Raw genomic sequence first — 23,533 nt, 5'->3', positions numbered from 1 at the left:
AACACAGGCAAATACATGGTACATGTCACATTACATGTAACAAATACAGAACAAAATAATATTGACCATGTTTCCAGGCTGTGTAGATATTGAGTAAATATTTGTGTAGTGGATAAATAAACTGGTTTAAGGGTTACAAGACTCAGGTTTTAATCCTTGCTCTGCTGCTTACTAATATGGCCATATTCAAGCCACACAATACACACACTCAATATATTCAGTTGAAATATAAAAATAGGTAATATAATGTTATATTAAGTGAGTCAAAGATATAATACATCAAAAAGCACTTCGTAAACTAAAAAGTGTAGCTCAAAGGTATTGGAAGAATATGATATGGGAGTTGTTAAGCTCATTTTGTATTGTTTTTATATAAAGTTTCAGGTAAACAGCCTTTTTTTAATGTTTATTTATTTTTGAGAGAGAGAGAGAGAAAAAGAGAGAGAGCATGTGCACCTGCAAGCAGGGGAGGGGAAAGAGAAAGAGGGAGAGAGAATCCCAAGCAGGCTCCACGCTGTTAGTGCAGAGCCCAATGTGGGCTCGATCCCACGAACTGTGAGATCATGACCTGAGCTGAAATCAAGAGCCAGATGCTCAACCCGGAGGTTAAGGTGCCCTGGGGTAGACAAACTTTTAATTTTTTTTTCATTGAACATGTTCTTTCCCTCTTGGGATAATTCTTAGATGATTTCTAATATCAAGCCTTATACATGTTTATAAATTTTAGACTTTTGAAGTTTGTTGTAGAAGCAGGTGGCAATTTTTCGTCATAAAGGTTAAAAGTAAAGCTTACAATTTCTTCTAACTGCACTCACTGAAAATCATCCAATATTGGGACTGTTACATATTCACAGCTTCAGTAAGAAGAAAAAGCACCTACCACTGCAGTGTGTTTCTTACAGGACTCAAAAGGGAGAGAACCTTCACCAGTTCGCCAGCTATCCTCACCAATCTCATCACTCAAGAGAAACTCATTCAGCTTTTGAACACTGCAAAAACCAAACAAACACACAAACAAAAAAAAGGGGTTAAAAATAAAAGTGCCAATGATGAAGTTCTACCAAAATAAACAAGCATCTCCTTTACCAATTATCATGTTGAGCAAGCCACCTCTGAGAGTCATTTCTCAACACCAACTGGGAATTTAGCTCAGAGGAACAAACATCCTAACTAAAATGCCCAAGAATGATGGGCTCCCAGGACTGGGGACTTTCAGTGCTAAAACTAGAAAAGTATCAGAAAAATTAGAAACAATTTGTCACCCCTTTGAATTCAGTTAACTTTTTCGCACCTTTTTTTTTTTGCAATTCTGTTTCTTGTCAAAGCCAGCAGAGTTGAGGAGGAACTTGAAACAGAGAGGTTAAAAATAATAATGCCAATGAGGTAAGGACCCATTATTCTAATTATACAAATGAGGGGAAATAAGTTATAGAGAAGTTAAGTAGCCTGCTTAACATTTAGCATATAACACACAGATCTGAGGTCCATGACCATTCTGCCATCTTGCTTCATTACACATATTTTTTGAACCTGGCAATAAGAGGGGCCTCTAGACAGTTGTTGCTCAGTATTGGCAAAGGACCAGAAGCATCAGCATCACCTAGAGCTTACCAGAGATTCTCTGGCCCCACCCGAAACCTACTGAATCAAAATACTCATTTTCACAAAGTTCTAAAGTGCTTCATAAGCACATTATGGCTCTAGAAGAGTGGTTTGCAAACATTCTTTATGATGGTCTTCTTGGGTAGGGCACGAGGATCCTTGGCCTGCCTAGGAGGCATTTTTTTAAAACCACTGTTACAGAATCAGGAGCAAAAAGAAAGAACCAAATAAAACAATAACATGATTTGGAAGCATCGACCTATAAATAAAATAATATGCTAAAGAAAATTCTGTGAAGCTGCAGAGGAAAAGAAATGTTCCTTTTAGCATGCTAGGTTGCTAAAAGTAGATACACTGGCTTGGCACATGCAGCATCAGCCACAGGGGAAATATTGCCTTTGGTAGGAAACTAAGAAATAAAGATTTGAAACAAAAATTAATATTTTTTTCATTTAAGCTTGTAGTCAAGTGCCTCCAAATAGGTCTGCAAAGCTTGTGGGGTGTGTGTGTGTGTGTGTGTGTGTGTGTGTGTGTGTGTCAGACTAATAAAATGAAGAAAAGTAAATTTATCTCAGTCTGTTGCCTATCATCTTTAAGCCCGGTGGCATTGAATGCCAAAAACAAATGCTTCTTTTCATTGGAAACATAAAGGTAAATAAAATCCATTGTGCTGGTCTAACTGTTACCTTCCAAAATGCATTTACAGAGAACTAAGAAGGATAATTGTTGAAGAAGAATTTTGGCTGAATAATACTCCATTGTCTGTATATACCACATTTTATTTATTTATTCATCCATTGATGGATATTTGGGTTGTTTCCAATTTATGGCTACTGTGAATAACGCTGTTGTGAACATGGGTGTGCAAATATGTATTCAAGTTCTTGCTGCTTTGAATTTTGGGGGGCATATACCCAAAGGTGGAATTGATGCATTGTATGGTGATTCTATATTTAATATTTTGAGGCACCATCATACTGTTTTCAATAGCACCTGCACCAGGGTTCTGGAATTCCTGACTCAATGTATTAGAGTTATGATAACAGGGATGAACCTTGAAGACATTATGCTAAGTAAAATAAGCCAGGCACAGGGGCGCCTGGGTGGCACAGTCGGTTAAGCGTCCGACTTCAGCCAGGTCACGATCTCGTGGTCTGTGAGTTCGAGCCCCGCGTCAGGCTCTGGGCTGATGGCTCGGAGCCTGGAGCCTGTTTCCGATTCTGTGTCTCCCTCTCTCTCTGCCCCTCCCCCGTTCATGCTATGTCTCTCTCTGTCCCAAAAATAAATAAAAAACGTTGGAAAAAAAAATTTTAAAAAAATAAGCCAGGCACAAAAAAGCCCTCACAAATACTGTATGATTCCACCTATATAAGGGACCTAGAATAGTCAAATTCATAGAGACTGAAACTCAGTTGTGGTTTCCAGGGCTTGGGAGGAGAGGCAAACAGGGAGTTATTTTTTGATGAGTAGAGATTCAAATGTAAGGAGCTGAAGAAATTCTGGAATGGACTGTGGTGATGGATGCACGGCAATGTGAACATACTTAATACGATAGAACTATACACATAAAATGGTTTAACTGGTAAATTTTATGTTATGTATACTTTACTGCTTTAAAAAAAATAATTTCAGACGCCTCAGAAAGAAAAAAAGAAAAAAGAAGAAACGAAGGAAGAACGAGAAAAGAAGAGCTTTAGTTTGTGTACTTTCTTTAAGTCTTTCAGCAAATACTGACCACATAGAACTTATAGAGAGATGCCTTAGAAATGCCTTATGAAATGGTAGCTTATAAATCTTAAATGTCAGCCTTTTCTTCTGTACTTTTTAAATTGAGGTATCATTGACATATAACGTTTATATTAGTTTCAGGTATACAACATAATGATTCGATACTTATTATATATAGCCATCTGATCATCACAATGTCTAGTTAACATCGTCACCATACATAGTTAGGATTTTTTTTCTTGTGATAGGAACTTCTAAGATCTACCTTAGAAGTAGTAGTAAAATATCTTCTTTACCTTAATAGAGTTTAGTTGTCATTCTGTTCTTATATTTTGAAGAGTGGATTTTAGGGAGCTCAGCTTTGCCATTCAAAAAATACCTTTTAGGGGCACCTGGGTGGCTCAGTTGGTTGAGCATCTGACTCTTGGTTTGGGCTCAGGTCATGATCTCATAGGTTTGTGAGATCCAGCCTTGAGTCAAGCTCCGAGCTGACAGCCTGGAGCCTGCTTGAGATTCTCTCTCTTCCTCTCTCTCTCTCTCTGCCCCTCCTCTACATACACACACACATACACGCGCGCGCACACACACACACACACACGTGCTTGTGCTCTCTCTCAAAATAAATAAATAAATAAATAAGCCTTTTTTTTTTTAAGAATACCTTTTAAACAATCAGACATTGTGTCTTTGCACACTAAGGAAGTCCAGAGACCAGGCTCATTTGCCTTTGTAACTATGTCTAGCTGTTCCTGGCATATATTGCTCAATGAATGCTAAATAAATCAAAGAAGGAATAAACCAATGATTCAGACATTTAAGTCAAGTCAGTTGATTCAATTCTCCATTTCACTTTTCTAGTAGACACACAAATCTTACTGAAGCTTTCATGGAATTAATGAGCCCCATTCTTGCTAAACATCAGAAAGCAGTGGTCTCTGAGTGTAACTGAGGCATGGAGAGAACCTTCTTTCCTCTCTGTAACACCTCACTTCGGAACTCCAATTACAATGAATATCAGAGGATCCCAAGATGAACACTTCTCTGAACCTCTCCTTCCTTTCCCTGCCCCTGGCCCCATCATTCTAGGCTGAGGGTCCCTGGCAGTGCTGTTTTATAATTTTTTGTTATCGTCTATCTCTCATCACACCGTGAACTCCTTAAGAGCAAAGATTTTCATCTTCAGAATCTAGCCCAATGCCAAAAATACAACATAGTAATTTCTCAAGAAATGTCTGGTGAATGAATAAATGGGCAATACAAAAAGCATTTCTTATTCATATGAGGTCCTTTCAGAAATCACTGAGGCAAAGCAATTATGGAAAATGCAGGAATCCTGACCAAGGGTCAAGTAATTCCCACCATGCTGCCAGAGTTATATATTAAAAATCCATTTCTCTCCTTAAAATAACAAATGGCACCCCTTTGCCCTCAGTGTCCTTAGATCATTTACAGGCTGATCAGGATCTCACTCTCCAGCTTCATCCCCTGCCACTTTGCATATTAGAAAGTTTCACCAATTACACTCAACTAAATTTAGTCCTCTGAATGTACCAAGATTTCTCACCTACTTACTCACCCCTTCACCGTGAATATGTTGTTCTCTCAGATTGAACATGTTTTCCCTTTTTCTTCAACTGATCGAGTCCTACCTATTCTTTAAGATCTTACTAAGGAACCACTAACTCTTTTAAATCTTCACTGACCAGACTGTCTGCCTTCTCTCTCAATGAGCTTTAGTGAGCCTTACATATGGGCCCATGGCATTCTGTGTAGAGCTCTGTAATAGCATAACACACCATATTGTACTTAGTTTCCCTTCTTGGTCTCTCCAACTGGACTGTGGGTTCCCTGCAGATTTCATTCTACCTTTCATCTTTGCAATTCCTAATACCTAGCAATGTACCTGAAGTATTAACGAATGCATGTGGACCCACAGAAGATATCTCTCTGAAGCACAAAGTGGGGATTAATAAAATGTGCGTAAATTAGTAAAATAAAAATGGGTAGAGTACCTAAAATATTTAGGCAATGTGCTGGGCACTCTTCATATACTATCTCATTTAATTATCTCAATTACCATAAGTATAAGCTATTGTGCTCATTTGATAAGTGAGGATGTTGAGCTATGAAGACACTAAATAACGTGCTTGAAGTTGAACAATGTGTATTCTATGGCAGTAGTAGGATTTGACAGCAGGTGTATTTGATACCAACCAATTTCCTAGCTTTCCTCCACCATTTTTATAGTTCAGTGTTTTACTAATTTTTCATGTGTTTGGATAATTCATGCAAGTATGTAAGGTTTTAGTTACACATGTCACTTTTTCACTTTTCAAGCTTCGTTTTGGGTGTATAGATAAAGCTTGAGCACCTTGGACAGGTGTTATTAAGTTCACTGGGAATAAATTATTTTATACTGGCAATTGTGCGCTTTTCCTGTAGGAACTATGAAACTTTTGTAAACAGGGACAAGGTATGCATGCTCCATGATATGCATGATGATATGCATGTATGCATGCTCTATGATCAATATCAGTAACAATTTATTTGATCAAATGTAACTGTAGTGGACTAGCCAAGCTTACATTCCTTTCTGAGGTACATGAGAGAAAAGATACAGAGTTATTTTCCAACACAGCAAGGGATTGGTTTTACACATTTTTCTCTTAGCCAATAATATTTTTAGACATAGATATTGCATGATACATCAAATACCAGAAACCTAAACTGAAATTATTTATAAAGGATACAACATATCAACTTATGTTCTCCTCCAGAAAAGCAAAAAACACACAAATTATGTCCTTACAAATAAAGCAAAGTGGAAAAGTGAGGCAAGCATCTTGGAAAATCACTGTTACTCAAGTGTTTTAATACTTTGTTTTATTTTATTATTATTTTTTAAATGTTTATTTATTTTTGATAGAGAAAGAAAGAGGGAGACAAAGGATCTGAAGCAGGCTCTGCACTGAGAACTGAGAGCCTGATGAAGGGCTCGAACTCACGAACCGTGAGATCACGACCTGAGCCAAAGTCAGATGCTTACCTGGCTGAGCCACCCAGACACTCCAAACTAAACATTTTTATTTTTATTTTTTAATGTTTATCTATTTTTCAGAGAGAGAGAGCGCACACGAGCAGGGGAGGCATGATGGGGGGGGAAGGGAACAGAGGATCTGAAATGGGCTTTGGGCTGACAGTAGCGAGCCCTGTGTGGGGCTCAAACTCACAAACCACGAGATCTCTACCTGTGCTGAAGCCCTAAGCTCAATCGACTGAGCCATCCAGGCACCCCCCCAAACTAAACATTTTAAAAAGAAAGTGTAGAATTTTCATGTAGGAATGAATTTTTCGTGGCATGGAATTTTCCTACAATAGAGAAGTATATAAGTCTCTTACAGGCATGTATAACACGAGTTTGGGAGTATGCTGTGCTCCATTCTAACCCGCTGAATTTCAGAATGTATTTAAGAATTCAGCAGAGAACTTATGACTTCCACGGTCCTGAACAGGAGGTTTCAAAATCAGCTCACCAAAGTCTCCAATTATAAACAGGCTGCTCAGCTCGTTGTGGGCCAACTGGCATCAAAGACAGGTCACGGGCTCCCAGGCACAGAAGAAAATGCCAAACCCAGTCAAAACTGGGAAAAAGCTCATTGGGGTTCCCAGAACCAGCACACAGGGGGGAAAAGGCCTGGCCTCCCCTGTTGGTCGGTCATCTCTGTAGGACCCACAAATCCACCACTGAGACTCATTTTAGAGAAGCAAGTGTTTATAAGCTGATTTTATTCGGCCTATGGCTTGGGAAATCTGGAGCTGAGCCTTGAAAACAGACTGGTCTTTATCAAACTGGCAAATGCCTTTCCCTGAGACATAACGAAGAAAGAGTGCCATGCAGAAATATATAGCGAATATTATCCACTCTCAACTTTACCGGGATTTACTACTGCAGGATTGTATACTACGAGTGGGAAGGAACTCCTAGGTTTTTTGATGGGTTTTTTTTTGTTTTTGTTTTTTTTTTCAAATACACTCTTAAAGTCCTTTTGATGCTTGGTAACCTCCTGACTTCATAGAAGTTATCTGTTATAAGTTACCAACTAACTGTTTTCTATCCCCACTTGTGGTACAAAGTCAAATTCCAATTAAAAATGAAACCATGAGAGGGACAGCGATTAAATGGAGAAAATGAAAATAAGGACCAAAATAGCAGACTTTGGCCATTTATCAATTTTATTGTTTGAAGTAGCTTCCCTTCCAGAGCACTGCCTAATTTGGAAGTGGTGCTACAAAAATCAGTCAGTGTTCGGTACAACTGTTTCAGAGTCAGAACAGAAAGAAAAGAAAATGAGGCAGATGAGGCCAGAGGGAGTGATCTTTAAACTCTAACAGTTCCAGAATTGGTTACTAATGACACATCTTACAGAAGAGGATTATACTACTGTAACCAATCAGAACTTGAGTTTATAATAACATAATGCATATGCATTTGAATGTTGTTTGGTATTAAGCCATTGTTAAACCAATATAAACTATTGCCTAAAACTGAAGATTCTGATATTTTAAGTATCAGATACCAGTTTTCTTAGTAATATATAACTATTGGGAAAATTATCTCATTTAAAAGACCTTACAAGAAATGTTCAACATTTATATCAATGACAACACCAGGCGTCATATATTTAAGGCCTCCATTTTCCAATTTTTCTCAGTATTGCAATATCTTGACGTTTCTTTCAAAAGCCAGACATGATATGACTGTTTATGAAACATGCTGAGGTTTATAAGATCTTATACAATATGCAAAATACTACTTTAAGACTTTCTTGCTTGTAATGCAGCATGAGATGTAGTAGATTGTGGCACAAACAGCATTATATGATATAGTTTGGTAGCATACTTATTTATACAATACAAGAAAAATGGTGGGAAATGGTCATTATCTTATCACATTTATTTTCATTGTTGTGCATTGTGGGGAACTGTAAATCTGAGACAAACTATACACTGGTTAAAAACACTAGAGAGCACATTTAAAATGAGAAAAATGTGGAGTGGTTTTGCAGAGTCTTTCCATTTGCAGAAGCCATGAGCCTTACTTAAATTTTTTTCCAGATTAAATTAAAATTAAAATAGTAACTATGGATTGATGGGAACATTGTCCATCACTGCTAGTGCAAATATAAACTGACACAGCTTCACTGAGAAATATTATGGCCATTTTCATTAAAAAATCTTAAAAATGTGTACACCTTTTGACCTATCACTCTGTAAATGGAAAGCAACATAGCAATATTCATTAAGGACCTTAAAAATATTCTTACTGTTTATACAATTGAACACCCCCCTCCAAAAAAAAACTCCAAATAATCTAATGAAAAAAATGGGCAGAAAAAAATGGGCAGAAGACATGAATAGACAGTTCACCAAAGAAGACCTACAGATGGCCAATAGACACATGAAAAGATGCTCAACACCATTCATCATCAGGGAAATGCAAATCAAAATCACAATGATATTATTATCTCAAAGTGTCAGAATGCCTGAAATCAAAAACACAATAAACAACAAGCGTTGGTGAAGATGTGGAGAAAAAGGAATCCTCTTCACTACTGGTGAGGATGCAAACTCGTGTAGCCACTATGGAGGTTCCTCAAAAATTTAAAAATAGAACTACCCTACAAATCCAGTAATCCCACTACTGGGTATTTTCCCAAAGAATACAAAAACATTAATTCAAAAGGATATATGCACCCCTATGTTTACTGACGCATTATTTACAATAGACAAATGATGGAAGTATCCATCCATAGATGAATGGTTAAAGAAGATAGATAGATAGATAGATAGATAGATAGATAGATATAAAGAGATATATACATACATATGCACACATACACAATGGAATATTATTCAGCCACAGAAAAGAATGAAATCTTGCCATTTGCAACAATGTGGATGGAGCTAGAAAGTATTATGCTAAGCAAAATAAGTCAGTAAGAGAAAGACAAATACCATATGACTTCACTCATACGTGGAATTTAAGAAACAAAACAAATGAACAAAGAAAAAAAGAGACAAACTAAGAAACAGATTCTTAACTATATGGAACAAACTGATGGTGGGGAGGGGGAGGGGTGAAACAGGTGAAGGGAGTTAAGAGTACACTTATCTTGATGGGCATTGAGTAATATATGGAATTACTGAATCACTATATTATATGCCTAAAACTAATATAACACCATATGTTGACTATACCAGAATTAAAATAAAAACCTTAATAAAAATTTTAAAATTATGCATACTGTTTAAACTAGTATCCCCACTTCTAGAAATCTGTCTTAAGAAAATAATCAGAGAAAAGTTTAAAGACAAAAACAGACATTTATCTCAGTGTTAGTTATATTATTTATGTTAGGTATAAAGTAGAAACATTCCAAATGCCCAATAAGGAAGTAATTGTTAAATAAATTAGAGTACAGGACTTCAAAACAATAGACTATCGCAGAGCCAATAAACATCGTGATCTTAATGAAGAGAAAAAATAAAACCAGTAAGTGAAATAAGGAATCAAAAGCTACATAAATTCAAAATTTTTACTTTAAAATCATAATTCTTTTCATCTAAAAATAGTTGTAAAAGACTGAAAAGTAGCATATTAAAATTTTAACAATGGGCAGTGATTTGAATGTTGTTCTTTATACTTTTTCAAATTTACTACCATGAGCATATATTATTTCCATAATCAGGCAAAGAACTCCAGACATTCCAGTGCATACCTTATGATGGCTTTGACTGCAAATCTGACCACTGTAGAGAGCAGGAACAGTGGGGTGACCAGGATATGAAAGAGAGACAGTGAAGCAAAGGCCTCTGCAGGTTTTAGATTGTTCCCGCTAGCATACGCGTGGGTAACAAACGTCTGTGCAAAGAAAGAAGTTCTTTAGAGAAAGTTGGAGAAAGTTTCACAAATGCTTACATTCAATTTTAGAAACCTAACATATTCTGCTACCCCAATATGTCCATTACAAATATGAAAACAATTGCTTTATCCAAATTACTCCTGAGGAAAAATAATACTTGTTATTGGTAGAGTACATAATGGTTTACATGCCATCTTAGCAAGAAATTTGTGAGAAAGGCAGAATAGATTCTATTTATAGATTAGGAAACTGACTTCTGTCAAATTACTGAGTAGGGGGAGTAACTGTGAAGTGAACCTAGGGTTCTTAACAACCAGTCAGGTTCTTTCCAAGCAATACTAAATTTTCTAAGAGCAAACTAAGATATTCCATTGCTTTAGGGTCCCTATTGTGTATCTTTACTAAAATTGCCAACATCAGTGTTTGATGCAGATGTATTTACATTTCTAAATAAAATACGAGTTCCCAGGTTTGTCCTTTTAGTCTGAAATATAATGTAATCTTCTGGTTGTTGATCTAGCATGATTCTGATGTAAGGATGTCTGGGAACCAGGTTGTGGAGATGAGAACAGTTTAGGTCTCAACTACTATTAATTTTTCTCCCCAGGGCACATTTGGCAATGTCTAGGGAGTGTTAATGGTCTCTGGTAGAAGCCAGGGATGCTGCTACCTATCCTCAGGCAGAGGAAAGGCCCTAACAACACTTATCTGGGCCAAAAAGTTCATAGTGTCACAGTCGAGAAACCCTGGATTAGAACTATTATGATGGGGACTGTAAAGAGAAAACTGGCAGAGGTGAAGTAATATATATTACCACCCACACATTCCTGCTCATGAATCATTTCTAAACACTGACTCTGTTCCATGTTCAAAAGCAAGAGAAAGTTTCTTACAGCAAGAACAGCTGCTATGGGGATTGCTGCGTTCATGAAGACTGTGGAGAGAAATCGAATATATTAGGTTCGTTCAACTATGAAACATTTTCAGTAACTTTAATGCATCATCTATTATTACTTTAACTTCCCTTGAAGACAGAGAGGACCAAGTGCCTTTTGTCTGGAGTCCACAAACGTTTCCCAGTTGGTATTTCCTTGTTTGCAGGTGTATGAGCCCCCCCCCCCACATGAGTATTAATCAGAAAATATTTTCTATTACTGAAAAGCTGTTTTTAATAAAATGTTATAAACCGCAAAATTCAGATAAAATGCTCCTTTAGTGGTGCAAATTATTAGACTTTAACAAATGTGCATTCTTGAGGTGTTCTCTGTCCGTATTTCACATGGTCCACTAAACTAACTTAAATGTATGAAAATTAAGCTATTACACTGATAAAAAAAAAGAATTTGACATCACTTCACATTCTGCCTCCAAAAGTGATATTTATTTTCACGTATAGACCTTTTGCTTAACAAAACAACTCCATATCCTGAACCCTCTGCTAGTTTAAATGTCTCTCCAGAAACATATTGCACTAATACTTGATATACATGATATGCATAACTGAAACAAAAACTCATAATTTAGTCTAAAATACTAGTATTTGGAGGTCACAGTAAAATTACAAAGTCAAATTGATAATTCGTAGTTATATTTTTTATAAACCATAGAAGTTTAGGGGCTGGGGCTAAAAGATTAAGTGAATTACTAACAGAGTGAGAGCTAGAACCTAGTTTTCTTGACATGCAGGACAGAATCTACCCACAAATAAATCATCATCAGTCCTCATGATCCACTCTCATGAACTACCCTGACCGCTGAACACAGAATCAGATTGTGATTTTGCAGGTCCAGATGTGGCTTGGTTATCAAATCCAAATTCTTGTATAATACTGGGAATCCAAACACTGCTCTGAGTTTTATAACAGCACAGATGACAAGCCACATTTCTGCCTCCATCTTGTTTCTCAGGCTACTGTCACCCTGTTCTCTAAGTGTATTTCTTTCTTTTCCCCTCATCATTGTTTATAATTCATTTTACAGTCCACATCTTTGAATAAGTAATCCCCCCTTAATGAGGAAGAGCAAGAACAACTGCTATTTGATTGAAAAAAACATTTATACAGCAATCTGCACCGGGTACATGTAGCAGGTACCCTTCCTATGCCATTACAAAGATGAGAATGAGAAGCTCCAGGTCACACAGTAGGGATTCAAACCAATGAAGACTGCTTGCCACCACCTTGCTCTGCTGCTGACAAGTCACCATCATTGAGGTATGATAAAAGAGTGCTTTACATAGTTCTCATATTTAATGATTACAACTACCACACACAATAATAAGAAAGCAGCTTAGGTGCTTAGGGTGTTACTTAGGTGAGTAACATGCAAGATTCCAAACTAGGAGGTGATAGAGCTTGGATTTAAACTCAGATCTATTAAAGAGAAAAAAATTTAATACTGTCTTCTCATCTTTTACCAATGGATTAAATCCATAAATAGCACACGGCCATTTGGCAATGGAGACTGGGAAACTGATAGAATTTCTCTTCCCTTCAGATATTATCTCGACTGGCAAGAACACTGATTCACAAAAGCTGGATCTTCTGTTCTACTAGTGAGTGTCCTGTTTAACTGCTTTTCAATATTTTCAGATACCACTGATTGAGCGCTTTTATGTTTCAGGTACTGTTCTAAACACTTTATCCACTTTATCTTATTTAATTCCCCAAGATCCTCTTAATACTTCCCAGCTTCTTGATGAGAAAACTGAGGTTTTACCAAAGACTGACCAAGGCTGTAGAGCTGCCAAGTTGCTGAGGCAGTCTTTCATTTCAGGTCAGTTTGCCCTGTAAGACCCAGCAGTAACCACTTTGTTAGACAGTTGACTTCCTGCTTTCATTATTTTTGTCTTCTTACGATGCTCTACAAATACTATTTATAAAATGTTTTTAACAGTTACTGAACAGTGTCACATTCACTGCCTCATTTGATTCTCACAATATACCTGTGATAAGGATTTATTATTATTACACCATTTTAAAAAATTTTTTAATGTTTATTTTTAAGAAAGAGAGAGAGAGAGAGAGAGAGACAGACAGAGAGACAGAGTGTGAGTGGGGGTGGGGCAGAGACAGAGGGAGACACAGAATCTAAAGCAGGCTCTGAGATGTAAGCACAGAGCCCAATGTGGGGCTCGAACCCACTAATTAGTGAGATCATGACCTGAGCTGAAGTCGGACACTTAACAGACTGAGACACCCGGGCACTCCTACACCAATTTTTAGATGAGGAAACTGAGGAATGGAGGTTGGTGAGCACCAGACCATTTGCCAGGTGCTTAGTATGAGGTAATGAGTATGAAGCACTTGACCTCGTGCCTGGAATAGAATCAACAACTCAGTCAACATGTACAGCATTCATTATTTTAATCTTTCCTACAGTCCTACATGGTAGGTATTATTATCATCTCACTGTCCAGATGAAAAATATTGAGGCTTGGAAGACATAACTAACTTGGTGAAAGTCATACTGCTATGAAACGGCAGAGTTGAGATATATAGCCAGTTCTATGCATCAACCATAGTTCAAGCTCCTAATCCCCAAGAATACTATATTTAACCATATCATAAAACTTGGGGGTGCCTGCGTGGGTCAGTCGGTTAAGCACCTGTCTCTTGGTTTCAGCTCAGGTCATGATCTCACAGTTCATGAGTTTGAGCCCCATGTCAGGCTCTGGTTAACAGCATGGAATCTGCTTGGAATATTCTCTCTCTCTGCCCCCTCCCACTTGTGCTCTCTCTGTCTCTCTCAAAATAAATAAACTTAAAAAAAACTTAAAAATGGTTCAACTGGAATTTTACACCATTGACTCAAGAATTCCTGCTGCCTATAATATACATATGCTTCTGCATTTTTACTTTCATGATCTGTTGTTTTTCTCCCCTGTGATGGCCTCTTCCGTCCTCTCCTTTTGTATCTGACATTCAAAAAACAACGCAAATCTCATGTCTGGAGACAAGCAAACTGGATTAACAACCCAACTCTGCCATTTAGTAGGTACATGATGTAAGAGAAGTTCAAGTTACTTAAACTCTCTCCACCTCCATCTTTTAATATATAAAACAGAGTTAACAGTGGAATCTAAATTATTGGAATGTTGGGAGATTAAATGGGATGATATGTATAAAGCCACTTATGCCAATAATTGGCTGGCTATCTCACTGTATTTTTATTATTGTCATTATTTCTGGCTGCAGCCATCCTTATCATGAGTATTTCAGTCTATTGCACAAAGGAATGTATTGTCAGGGTCAGCAGCTTCAAGTACTATTATATAAACAAGTGGATATCAATCATTTCATCTTCTAGCATTTTGACACCATATTAGCAGTGGTGCAGAGCTGGAAGATAAATCTCCTTCCCATTTTATTTCTAATGCATCAGGCATTAGGGTAGAATAAATGAGCTATATAAACCAAATATTTTCTCTAAATTTATTTCACAAAAGAAGTATTTGTAATGTCTAAGAACTAAGTTAGTTTAGAATTTGAGAGGAAACAATGTATAAATCTCCAAAACTTTAATTTGTTCAAGGTCTTGGGAACAATAGAGATAAGCAAAACTGACACATAAACCAAATCAAATGTTGGTGGTAGTAGTTCAGCTAAATTTGTAAGAAATGTACTAACATAAACGTAATTATTCTTGAGAGTACTCAGTGTCACTCTGGGGGAAAAAAAACAATTTTTTAAATGATTGCTTTATAAAAATTAGAGTTGAAGATAAAAATGCTCCATGTTTAAAAGTTCTTGAAAATGTATTGGAAAAGAGGGTTTTATGTGAATGTAATTTGGCTTCTTTTACTTGGAAGCATTGACATTTTTTTCCGTCGATTTTCAAAAATAGCATTCTAAGTATAATTTTCAAGAAAATATAATATCATAAGCTTCCAGAGATATAGGTAAGACAACTGCAGATACTTTTTGAGGATCTCTGGGGATAAGAAGGTCAATAATAATACAGTCAAATCAACTTAAATAAATAAATTTTTACTGGATACCTATTCATCCCAACTGTAACTGGTGATGATTTCAATAACAGGTACTGTACTCATCCCATCCCATTTTACAGATGAAAAAAAAACAAGAATTTCAGATGTAAAGTAATATGACAAAAACACACATCTTATAACGAATGAAATTTAGGTCTACCTGACTCTAAGCCTATGCTAACTCTGTTCTTTAATTTAAATTTAAATAGACTCATGTGGCTAGTGGCTACTGAACAGCACACATGTGGAAAATAAATGGGCTTCCTCTGATGAGTAGAATGTCTCAGTGATCACCACCTAAGCTGAATAGACCACATGTTTTTTGGTGGTCCTTCTCGCCATGGCAACTTACTGGAGAGTGACGTATAAAGTGCAAAGGTTTTGAGACTGGATAGTTCTTTCATTCTTGTTTCTTCTACACTTTTACAAAAGATGTGCTCCCAGGCATACAACTTTAGAAGTTTGATGCCTTTCAATATTTCGTTTGTTTTCTTCAGTCTCTCAGTAGAATAATCCTATAAAACAAAGAAATAGAAAACAATGCACGCTGCATCCAAGTGACTCAAACAGGCAGGACCATATATATAACAGACAGGGATGGACCAGATATTGATTTCTGCCTGGCTCTGCCACTGATTATGGCTTTGAGATCCCCGGGAGAAGGGGTCAAATCCTCTGTGCTTCCACCTCCAGGTGTAAAATGAGAGTTGAATGAAATGGCTTCCAATTTCTTTCCACCTAAAACCTCTCACGCTCCTGTTACTTTGAGTTAAATAAAAGCAGTTTCTTAAGTCTCACGTGATTTCCTTGAATAATGTCTGCAGATAGTAATTATAAACATTTATGGAAATGATACAGAGACTTCCAATGCTTCCTTCTAACATCAAACTTGTTTTATTTTCTTTTCAGCACTATCACTCATACTTAGAAGAAGAGAAAACAATGAATGTAAGAAAAGTTAGTTTGCTTCTTATTTGGGAATGTCAGGGTTGTGTATGCTCACACTGTGTGTGTTCACATTGTGTCTTCATAATACACTTTGTGAAACCAAGGGTATTCCCTTTAACTTTGAGAGATTTCCACATACTTCTTCATAAGCTCTTGTTTAAGGCCAAAATTAGATTTACTGATTACTAACAGTTTGGGTTAAGTGTAAAGAGATTTTTAGCAGTTACAAGAGCCACAATTTACTCAACCATTGCAATTTCCACCACCACCAAATACTAGAATTTCTAGTAAGGTACATTATGACCTATGAACTTTCAAAAGGAGCAGTGCAAGTGGCCAAAAGGCAGATAGGAGGGAGCAAAAGTAGCAAATGGCTGGTTTTTATTCACCTTCTGGTCTCTACAGGGTCTTAGATGCCTATCACATGATTGTTACATGAGTAAATGAGTACAGTATGACCAGATAAATGAAAGACGGATGTTTGAGGAGAGTGCTGTCTTCACTTTGTGCTCCTCTTCCTCACCTCTCTGTATTCATGTCCTAAAGTAAAGACGGGTAGATGGCTCAGACGGAAATAATGAGTAACGTCACCAGAAGCAGCAGAAAAACAGTGATGAAAACCACCTGCATGACATGCAACTTGCTTGTCACAGTAGAAACCAACTTGGGCAACAATTCCATCAGTGGCAGCATCCCTATATTTTACGCCTGATTTACAGGCAGCCTTGCTCATATTTAATCAAACTTTACTTCTGAACATGCTGTCATCAATTTTATTATTTACAAATATTTCTTTAAAAGAAGCCAATTCTTGCTCAAATGAAATGATTTCATGGAAAACTGAAGCCAGAAGGGGTCAATAATTGGGCTTTTTCTTGCTTGCCAAGTTGACCATGAGCATACTCGGCCAGAGCAGCTGCCTGAAATACGTTAGTGTAACTCTGTAGATCATCACGTGGTTTGCTTCAATTCTAGGGATATTTCACTTCAGAAGCAATAAACCTGATGCTTTATTTATTCTTTGATCCAATTCTCCCATGTCAATAATTAACATGCAGGGGGTTCAAAATGGATGTAGATACATTCTCTAGACCAATGATCTAGAAGAAGTTCAAAGCCTCATCACCTCATGGCACTTAAAACCATCAGGAATTGTGATTCTGGCATTTTGAGTTTAAGATCATCAAGTCATACATTTCAAATCCACTTTTAAAAAGTGCACTTGCGGGGAACCGGGGTGGCTCAGCTGGGTAAGTGTCTGACTTTGGCTCAGTTCATGATCTCATGGTTCGTGGGTTTGAGCCCTGCCCCTGGCTTTGCACTGACAGTACGGAGCTTGCTTCAGATTCTGTCTCCCTGTCTCTCTATTCCCCTCCCCCACTCATGCTCTCCCTCTCTCTCTCTCTCAAATAAATATAAACATTTAAAAGAAAAGTGTTTTAAACATAAATACTTAAAATAAAAATGTAATACACATTTGCTGCCTAAGAATTGAAATGAAACATAATAATTTCCAAATTATTCTGAGTGGCATGTATTAATTTCCTATTATTTTGAAAATGAGACAGCTTACTAGATTTTCCTAGTAAAGTTTCCAAAAGATGTTAACTTACAAGAGTGCTCTTCTGAGCCTCTGCCAATTTTGTTGCGATGAAGTACTGAATGGGTGCCAGAAGCACAATGACAGCTGCCCCAACCAATGCGCTTGATCCAAGTAAATTATAGAGCAGAATCACTCCCATTATGATCTAGAAAGGAAAACATATGGAAAAGGGAAAATGAACAGGGGCATGGCCACTGCAGCATGAAAGGCAATACATTTTGGTGAAAGCATAGGATTGCTTAATTCTTAATTAATTAACTAATACATCTACGTGGAAGTCAACTCAACTATAACAGCTAGGTTTTACTATGATTTATTTGGGGAAAGCTAAGGAGTCAGAATTTGTTGTTAGGATGATGTTCTGTGCAACCGGTGTCAAACCAATTTGCTGCATGAAGCTACAGACTGGTCCTGTGATGCTTCTGACCTTTGAAGGCAGTCTTCACATTTTTATTTTATTTTTTTTTTTTCAACGTTTTTTTTTTTTTTTTTGGGACAGAGAGAGACATAGCATGAACGGGGGAGGGGCAGAGAGAGAGGGAGACACAGAATCGGAAACAGGCTCCAGGCTCCGAGCCATCAGCCCAGAGCCTGACGCGGGGCTCGAACTCACGGACCGCGAGATCGTGACCTGGCTGAAGTCGGACGCTTAACCGACTGCGCCACCCAGGCGCCCCTAGTCTTCACATTTTTAAAAGGACATGAAATGTTTCTTGAAAATGTTACCACCCACCGTAACTTTGATATTCCATGTTTTCATGGAATTGTACCAACTTTTCCAGGTGAGAAGGATGGAAAGCAGGAGGTGACATCATAATGTGAGTACTGGATGGTTGTTTGCAGACTAAAGGAATAATCTGAACTCTTCACATCCTCAATGATCCCAGAAGTCACTTGATGACATGAAACCTAGGCTCAAGTAAAACTGTGGAGAAGCTAAAGGTGGCACCCCATCATACCTCACTTCCCTTTTAAAATTTATTTCCCTTGGGCGCCTGGGTGGCTCAGTTGCGTAAGCGACAGACTCTTGGTTTCAGCTAAGGTCATGATCTCAGGGTTTCGTGGGTTTGAGCCCCACATTGGGCTCTGAGCTGGCAGTGCAGAGTCTGCTTGGGATTCTCTCTCTCCTTCTCTCCCTGCCCCTCCCCTGCATGCACTGTCTCTGTCTCTCTAAAAATAAATAAGTAAACTTTAAAAAAATTAAAAAAAAATATTTCTGAAAAGCCAGGGCTGACCCACATAAGCCTACCCTCTCAGGTTTGCTACTTTCTTCTTCTTCTTCCTTTAAAATTTAGGATTTGACCCTGCAATCTTCTCTCCTTGCTTTTCCCCCACAATAGCTCAGATTATCATGGCTAAAAATGTCAACTAATGAACTATATTCATGCAGTTAAAGCATTTAACTTTTGAGTGTATGCCAATGGTAACAGCTTAATAGTGGCCGTTTGGAGGCAAGCGCACATATTTACTGCCCAACCAATTAGGCTTTTTATGAAGTCCAATCAAAATGAAAGTTTCCTTAACGTCACTCATGATGCAATCATTCAGAGGCAGCCTTTAAATTGTACCACGTAGGAGGCTACTTACTTGACTTGTATATAAGTACATTTTGATAAAATGAGACCGAGCAGATTTTATATCCTACTTTGTGTCAAGCACTGCACACTTTTGATTTGATACACACTTTTGTTTGACTTGAATTTCCATTTAGAACTAAAAAGGTGGGGCGCTTGTGTGGCTCAGTCACTTTAGTGGCCAACTCTTGATTTCAGTTCAGGTCATGATCTCAGGGTTCATGGGTTTGAGCCCCACGTGGGGCTCTGTGCTCACAGTGCAGAGCCTGTTTTGGATCCTCTGTCTCCCTCTCCCTGCCCCTCCCCTGCTCATGCTTGTTCTCTCTCAAAAATAAATAAGCATTTACAAAAAACAATTTTTTAAAGATAAAACTAAAAAGGCAAACAATACATTTAAAAACTAGCATATCTTCTTTATTATTGAATGCATTTTAATAAACACGGTACACAGGGACATAAGTGACTGGATCAAATAAGATCTACAGTTGGGGCACCTGGGTGGCTCAGTTGGTTAAGCATCTGATTCTTGATTTTGGCCCAGGTCATGATCTCATGGTTTGTGATTTTTAGCCCTGCATTGAACTCGGCACTGACAACACAGAGCCTGCTTCGGATTCTCTCTCTCTCCCTCTCTCTCTGCCCCTCCCCTGCTCTCTCTCTTTCAAAATAAATAAACTTAAAAAAATAAGACCTACAGTTTAAGCTCCATCTACAGGATGCAAAACTCAAGGTAAACATATTCACCATCACACAGAGGAAAGAGCTAAAAACATATCTTTTGCTATTTTGACCCAATTAGGGGGAAAATGCATCTTTCCTAAAATACTATTTTCCATTAAAAAAATAGCTAAATAGCCCTCCAGCTTGTTAGTGTTCCTACCACCTTATAAAATTTGGCATTGTATAATACATCAGCTATTGAAACAATGGGATGGATTACAACTGTTTTATTTTAGAAATGCTATAAGAGAGTCTGTCAAAATAAAAGGGGTCAAGACTTGGCTCCATGACTTGCATGGATTTGGTCAACAATGATAACAACTAACAATTACTAAATGTCCATGAAGTACTAGGCACTGTGCTAAATGTGCTACACATACTAACTTATTTAGTCTTGATGCTGCCAACAATTCTACAAGGCAGATACAGTTATCATTCCAATTTTAAAGCTAAGGAAACTAATATTTTGAGGATTTAAACACTTGTGCAAACAGGGTAGAGCAGACATTTGAACCTAAGCAGGAGAATTTCAAACCCCACTTTCTTAACCTGTCAGAGCATTTCTGAGTCTCAGTTTTCTTCTCTACAAAAAGGGTATAGGGGGCACCTGGTTGACAGTCAGTTAAACATCTGACTTTTTAATAATTTTTTTAATGTTTATTTTTGAGAGAGACACAGAGTGTGAGTGGGGGAGGGGCAGAGAGAGAGAGAGAGACACAGAGAGAGAGAGAGAGAGAGAGAGAGAGAGTCCAAAGGAGGCTCCAGGCTCTGAGCTGTCAGCACAGAGCCCTATGTGGGACTCAAACTCATGAACGGCGAGATAATGACCTGAGCTGGAGCTGGACACTTAACCAACCGAGCCACCCAGGCGCCCCTAAACATTTGACTCTTGATTTCAACTCAGGTCATGATCTCACGGTCGTGAGATAAGGCCCATGTCAGGTGCCATGTGGGTGTGGAACCTGCTTAGGATTCTCTCTCTTCCTCTCCCCTCTCTCTCTCTCCAAAAAAAAAGCATAATAACATTAGCAAGTTCAAAAAGTTACCTTTTACTGAGCTAAATATTTCATACTCCTTTTGTTTTGTTTCCTCTGCAAATGAGAATATTACTTATATTGATTTACCTGAACAGGCATTGCCCATAGATTGGGACACAGGAACAAGAACCACATGAGTTGATTGGTTTCAATGGCAACCAAGTTATTGATCTGTCCCAGGGTCATCTCACCCATGGATAAATTAGATGTAGACAGCCTAAGAATTTTATTGTATATCATGGCCTGCAAAAAAAGAGTGTATTTGAAGCTCTAAACTTAATCAACATTATGTTTATTTACTTCCATTGAAAATATTACATTTTAAAAAAATTTTTGGAAAAAAAAATCCCTGTAATGACATCTTCTTCAGTCAACCACTATTTTCATTTTAGAATTGTTACTTTCAGTCTTTAGCTAAACACAAACCTAACTGGCCATATGATCAAAACATATATTTGACTTTAAACATATTGAAACAGAGATCACCAAATGAAAGATTTCAAAAGCTTTCTTAATATATTACTACAAAACTTTTTAAAATTCAGTGGGTCTACTAATTAGTTCTGTTTCTTTTATCAAGTAGCTCGTAGAAGTGTTGAAGTTGTAGTGTCAAAGTCAAACAGAAAGAGAAACAAAACTGAGAGCCCCTACTCTTCCTGTCATTGAATGGCATATGGCATTTTCAAGAAACAAAGATCATTCAAAGCTTGTACATACCAGCAGAGCTCCACGGAGGTTAATGCCAGTCTCTATGGTTACATAGTAGGAAGCCTGCAAAAATGTCCTTTGCAGAATAAGGGCCAAGAAAAGAAGAACTGCTAGTACATAAGCGTTTTCAAGAAATTCCTTTGATGAAAGGGTTTCTGAAATCTTGTCCCAAAAGAAAAAGACATAAATTAGAACTGGTCTTTTCATATACCAGGTGTACAGATCACATTTATCAAACGATACATAATTCTTAAATATAAAAACTCAATGTCTTTATAATGCAGCAGTGGAATGAGCCAAGGTAATTTTGGTTTTTCTTCATCATGTCCACAGATACAAATTCAAACTAGTTCAATGTATAAAATCCCAAATTGATCATTAAGATTGCTGGAAATGCCTGATTGCAGTAAAAAGGTAAATTTTGATTTAAAAATGTACGTACATTTTCGGAAAAGATATATTCCGTCTTGAGAAGTAGTAATTGAAGATCAAAGTCAATTTAGACTGTAATTTATTTGACTTAGTCTAATATTCACATAATTTATATTAACAAGATAAATGATAAATGTAATTTGGCTATTGATTTCACCCATGTTGACACTTCCAATGACAAAACACAATTTATAAAATTGTTTCAGTAGGAATATGACTGAAGTCATCATAAGGATATACAAAACTGATTGCTTTTTGTTTGGAACCATACTATGTGGTAACTTGGTTAGAAGTGAGAGAAAGGTAACACTCAAATAAGGACATCATGTCAGTTTGGGCAATACTGTTGTGGGTTAGATCCATTAAATGCTACTTCTGGTCCCTTCCTTTTCTTTCATGGGGATACATACAAATGTGTAAGTTCTTCCTTCTCAGAAAAATGTGTGATTAATATGTGTAAGGGAGAGGAATGATAGAAAAATTCTATGTGGAACTTATGGAATGCAATGAGGCTAGTAGAGACAAAACATCACAAAAGTGCATTCAATGGTGAAAATATCTGGTTCATTTCAAAATAACTGAACACTACTATATGCAAGCAAATGGGCTACACATTGTGAACACAGATATGAACAGTTCATAGTCATTCTGTTTAAAGAGCTTACCACCCAGAGAGATAAGCGTATCCATAAATAACATGCTTCCTTATAAATAGCATTTACAGCAAGTGCCAAGGTGAAATCAACAATGTGTTGGAGAGTATGAACGAGAGTCAAATTCCAACCAGAACAATCAGAAAAGCTTCACTGAAGAGATGGCATTTAATGTAGGCTTTGAAAAATGCATGAAATTTTAATAGGTGAAGAAAAAAGGACAGGAAATCAGATTGAGAGAATAGAAAAGGAAAATTGATTCATCTAGACTAGATTTTTCTATCTGTGAAACTAGGGAAATCAATTCTTATCTTAGAAAGAAACTAGGAAGTTCATGATGAGATTTTCTTAAGAACAGAAAATAAAAGACTATATTTACAACAGCAAATATATAGTATCTTATACCATATAGCCCCCCAAATATTAGCATAATATCTAATAAAAATATCATAATGTGACTTGCCCTTATCATTGTGAATCAAGGTGATGGTGTTTATCATATAAGAAAAGAAATATGTATATAGTACAAATCGCATTGCTAACATGATCGGTCACAGGCCTCTAAAAAAATGACTCAGCCATCCCTCATGTACTCATGCATGAAAATTCTTCTAA

At 37.2% G+C, this 23,533-nt stretch overlaps 1 protein-coding gene across 7 annotated transcripts in view; it reads right to left on the bottom strand.

The window, feature by feature from the left end:
- Positions 1–23,533, bottom strand: part of ABCC9 (ATP binding cassette subfamily C member 9) — a 131,069-nt gene that overhangs the window by 80,252 nt on the left and 27,284 nt on the right. For all 7 annotated transcript variants that reach the window (XM_058743414.1, XM_058743413.1, XM_058743418.1 and 4 more), the window contains 7 exons: positions 21,843–21,995; positions 21,213–21,368; positions 17,805–17,939; positions 15,596–15,758; positions 11,147–11,187; positions 10,110–10,252; positions 881–989 (listed from right to left, as the gene is read on the bottom strand). In XM_058743414.1, coding sequence (XP_058599397.1) covers positions 881–989; positions 10,110–10,252; positions 11,147–11,187; positions 15,596–15,758; positions 17,805–17,939; positions 21,213–21,368; positions 21,843–21,995 — 900 coding nt within the window. The remainder of the gene's footprint in view (positions 1–880; positions 990–10,109; positions 10,253–11,146; positions 11,188–15,595; positions 15,759–17,804; positions 17,940–21,212; positions 21,369–21,842; positions 21,996–23,533) is intronic.

The sequence above is a fragment of the Neofelis nebulosa genome, chromosome 8 (assembly GCF_028018385.1).
Source record: "Neofelis nebulosa isolate mNeoNeb1 chromosome 8, mNeoNeb1.pri, whole genome shotgun sequence".
Taxonomy (NCBI): Eukaryota; Metazoa; Chordata; class Mammalia; order Carnivora; family Felidae; genus Neofelis; species Neofelis nebulosa.
Note: the sequence above shows the minus strand (reverse complement) of the source record. Positions and strands in the feature narration are given on the sequence as shown.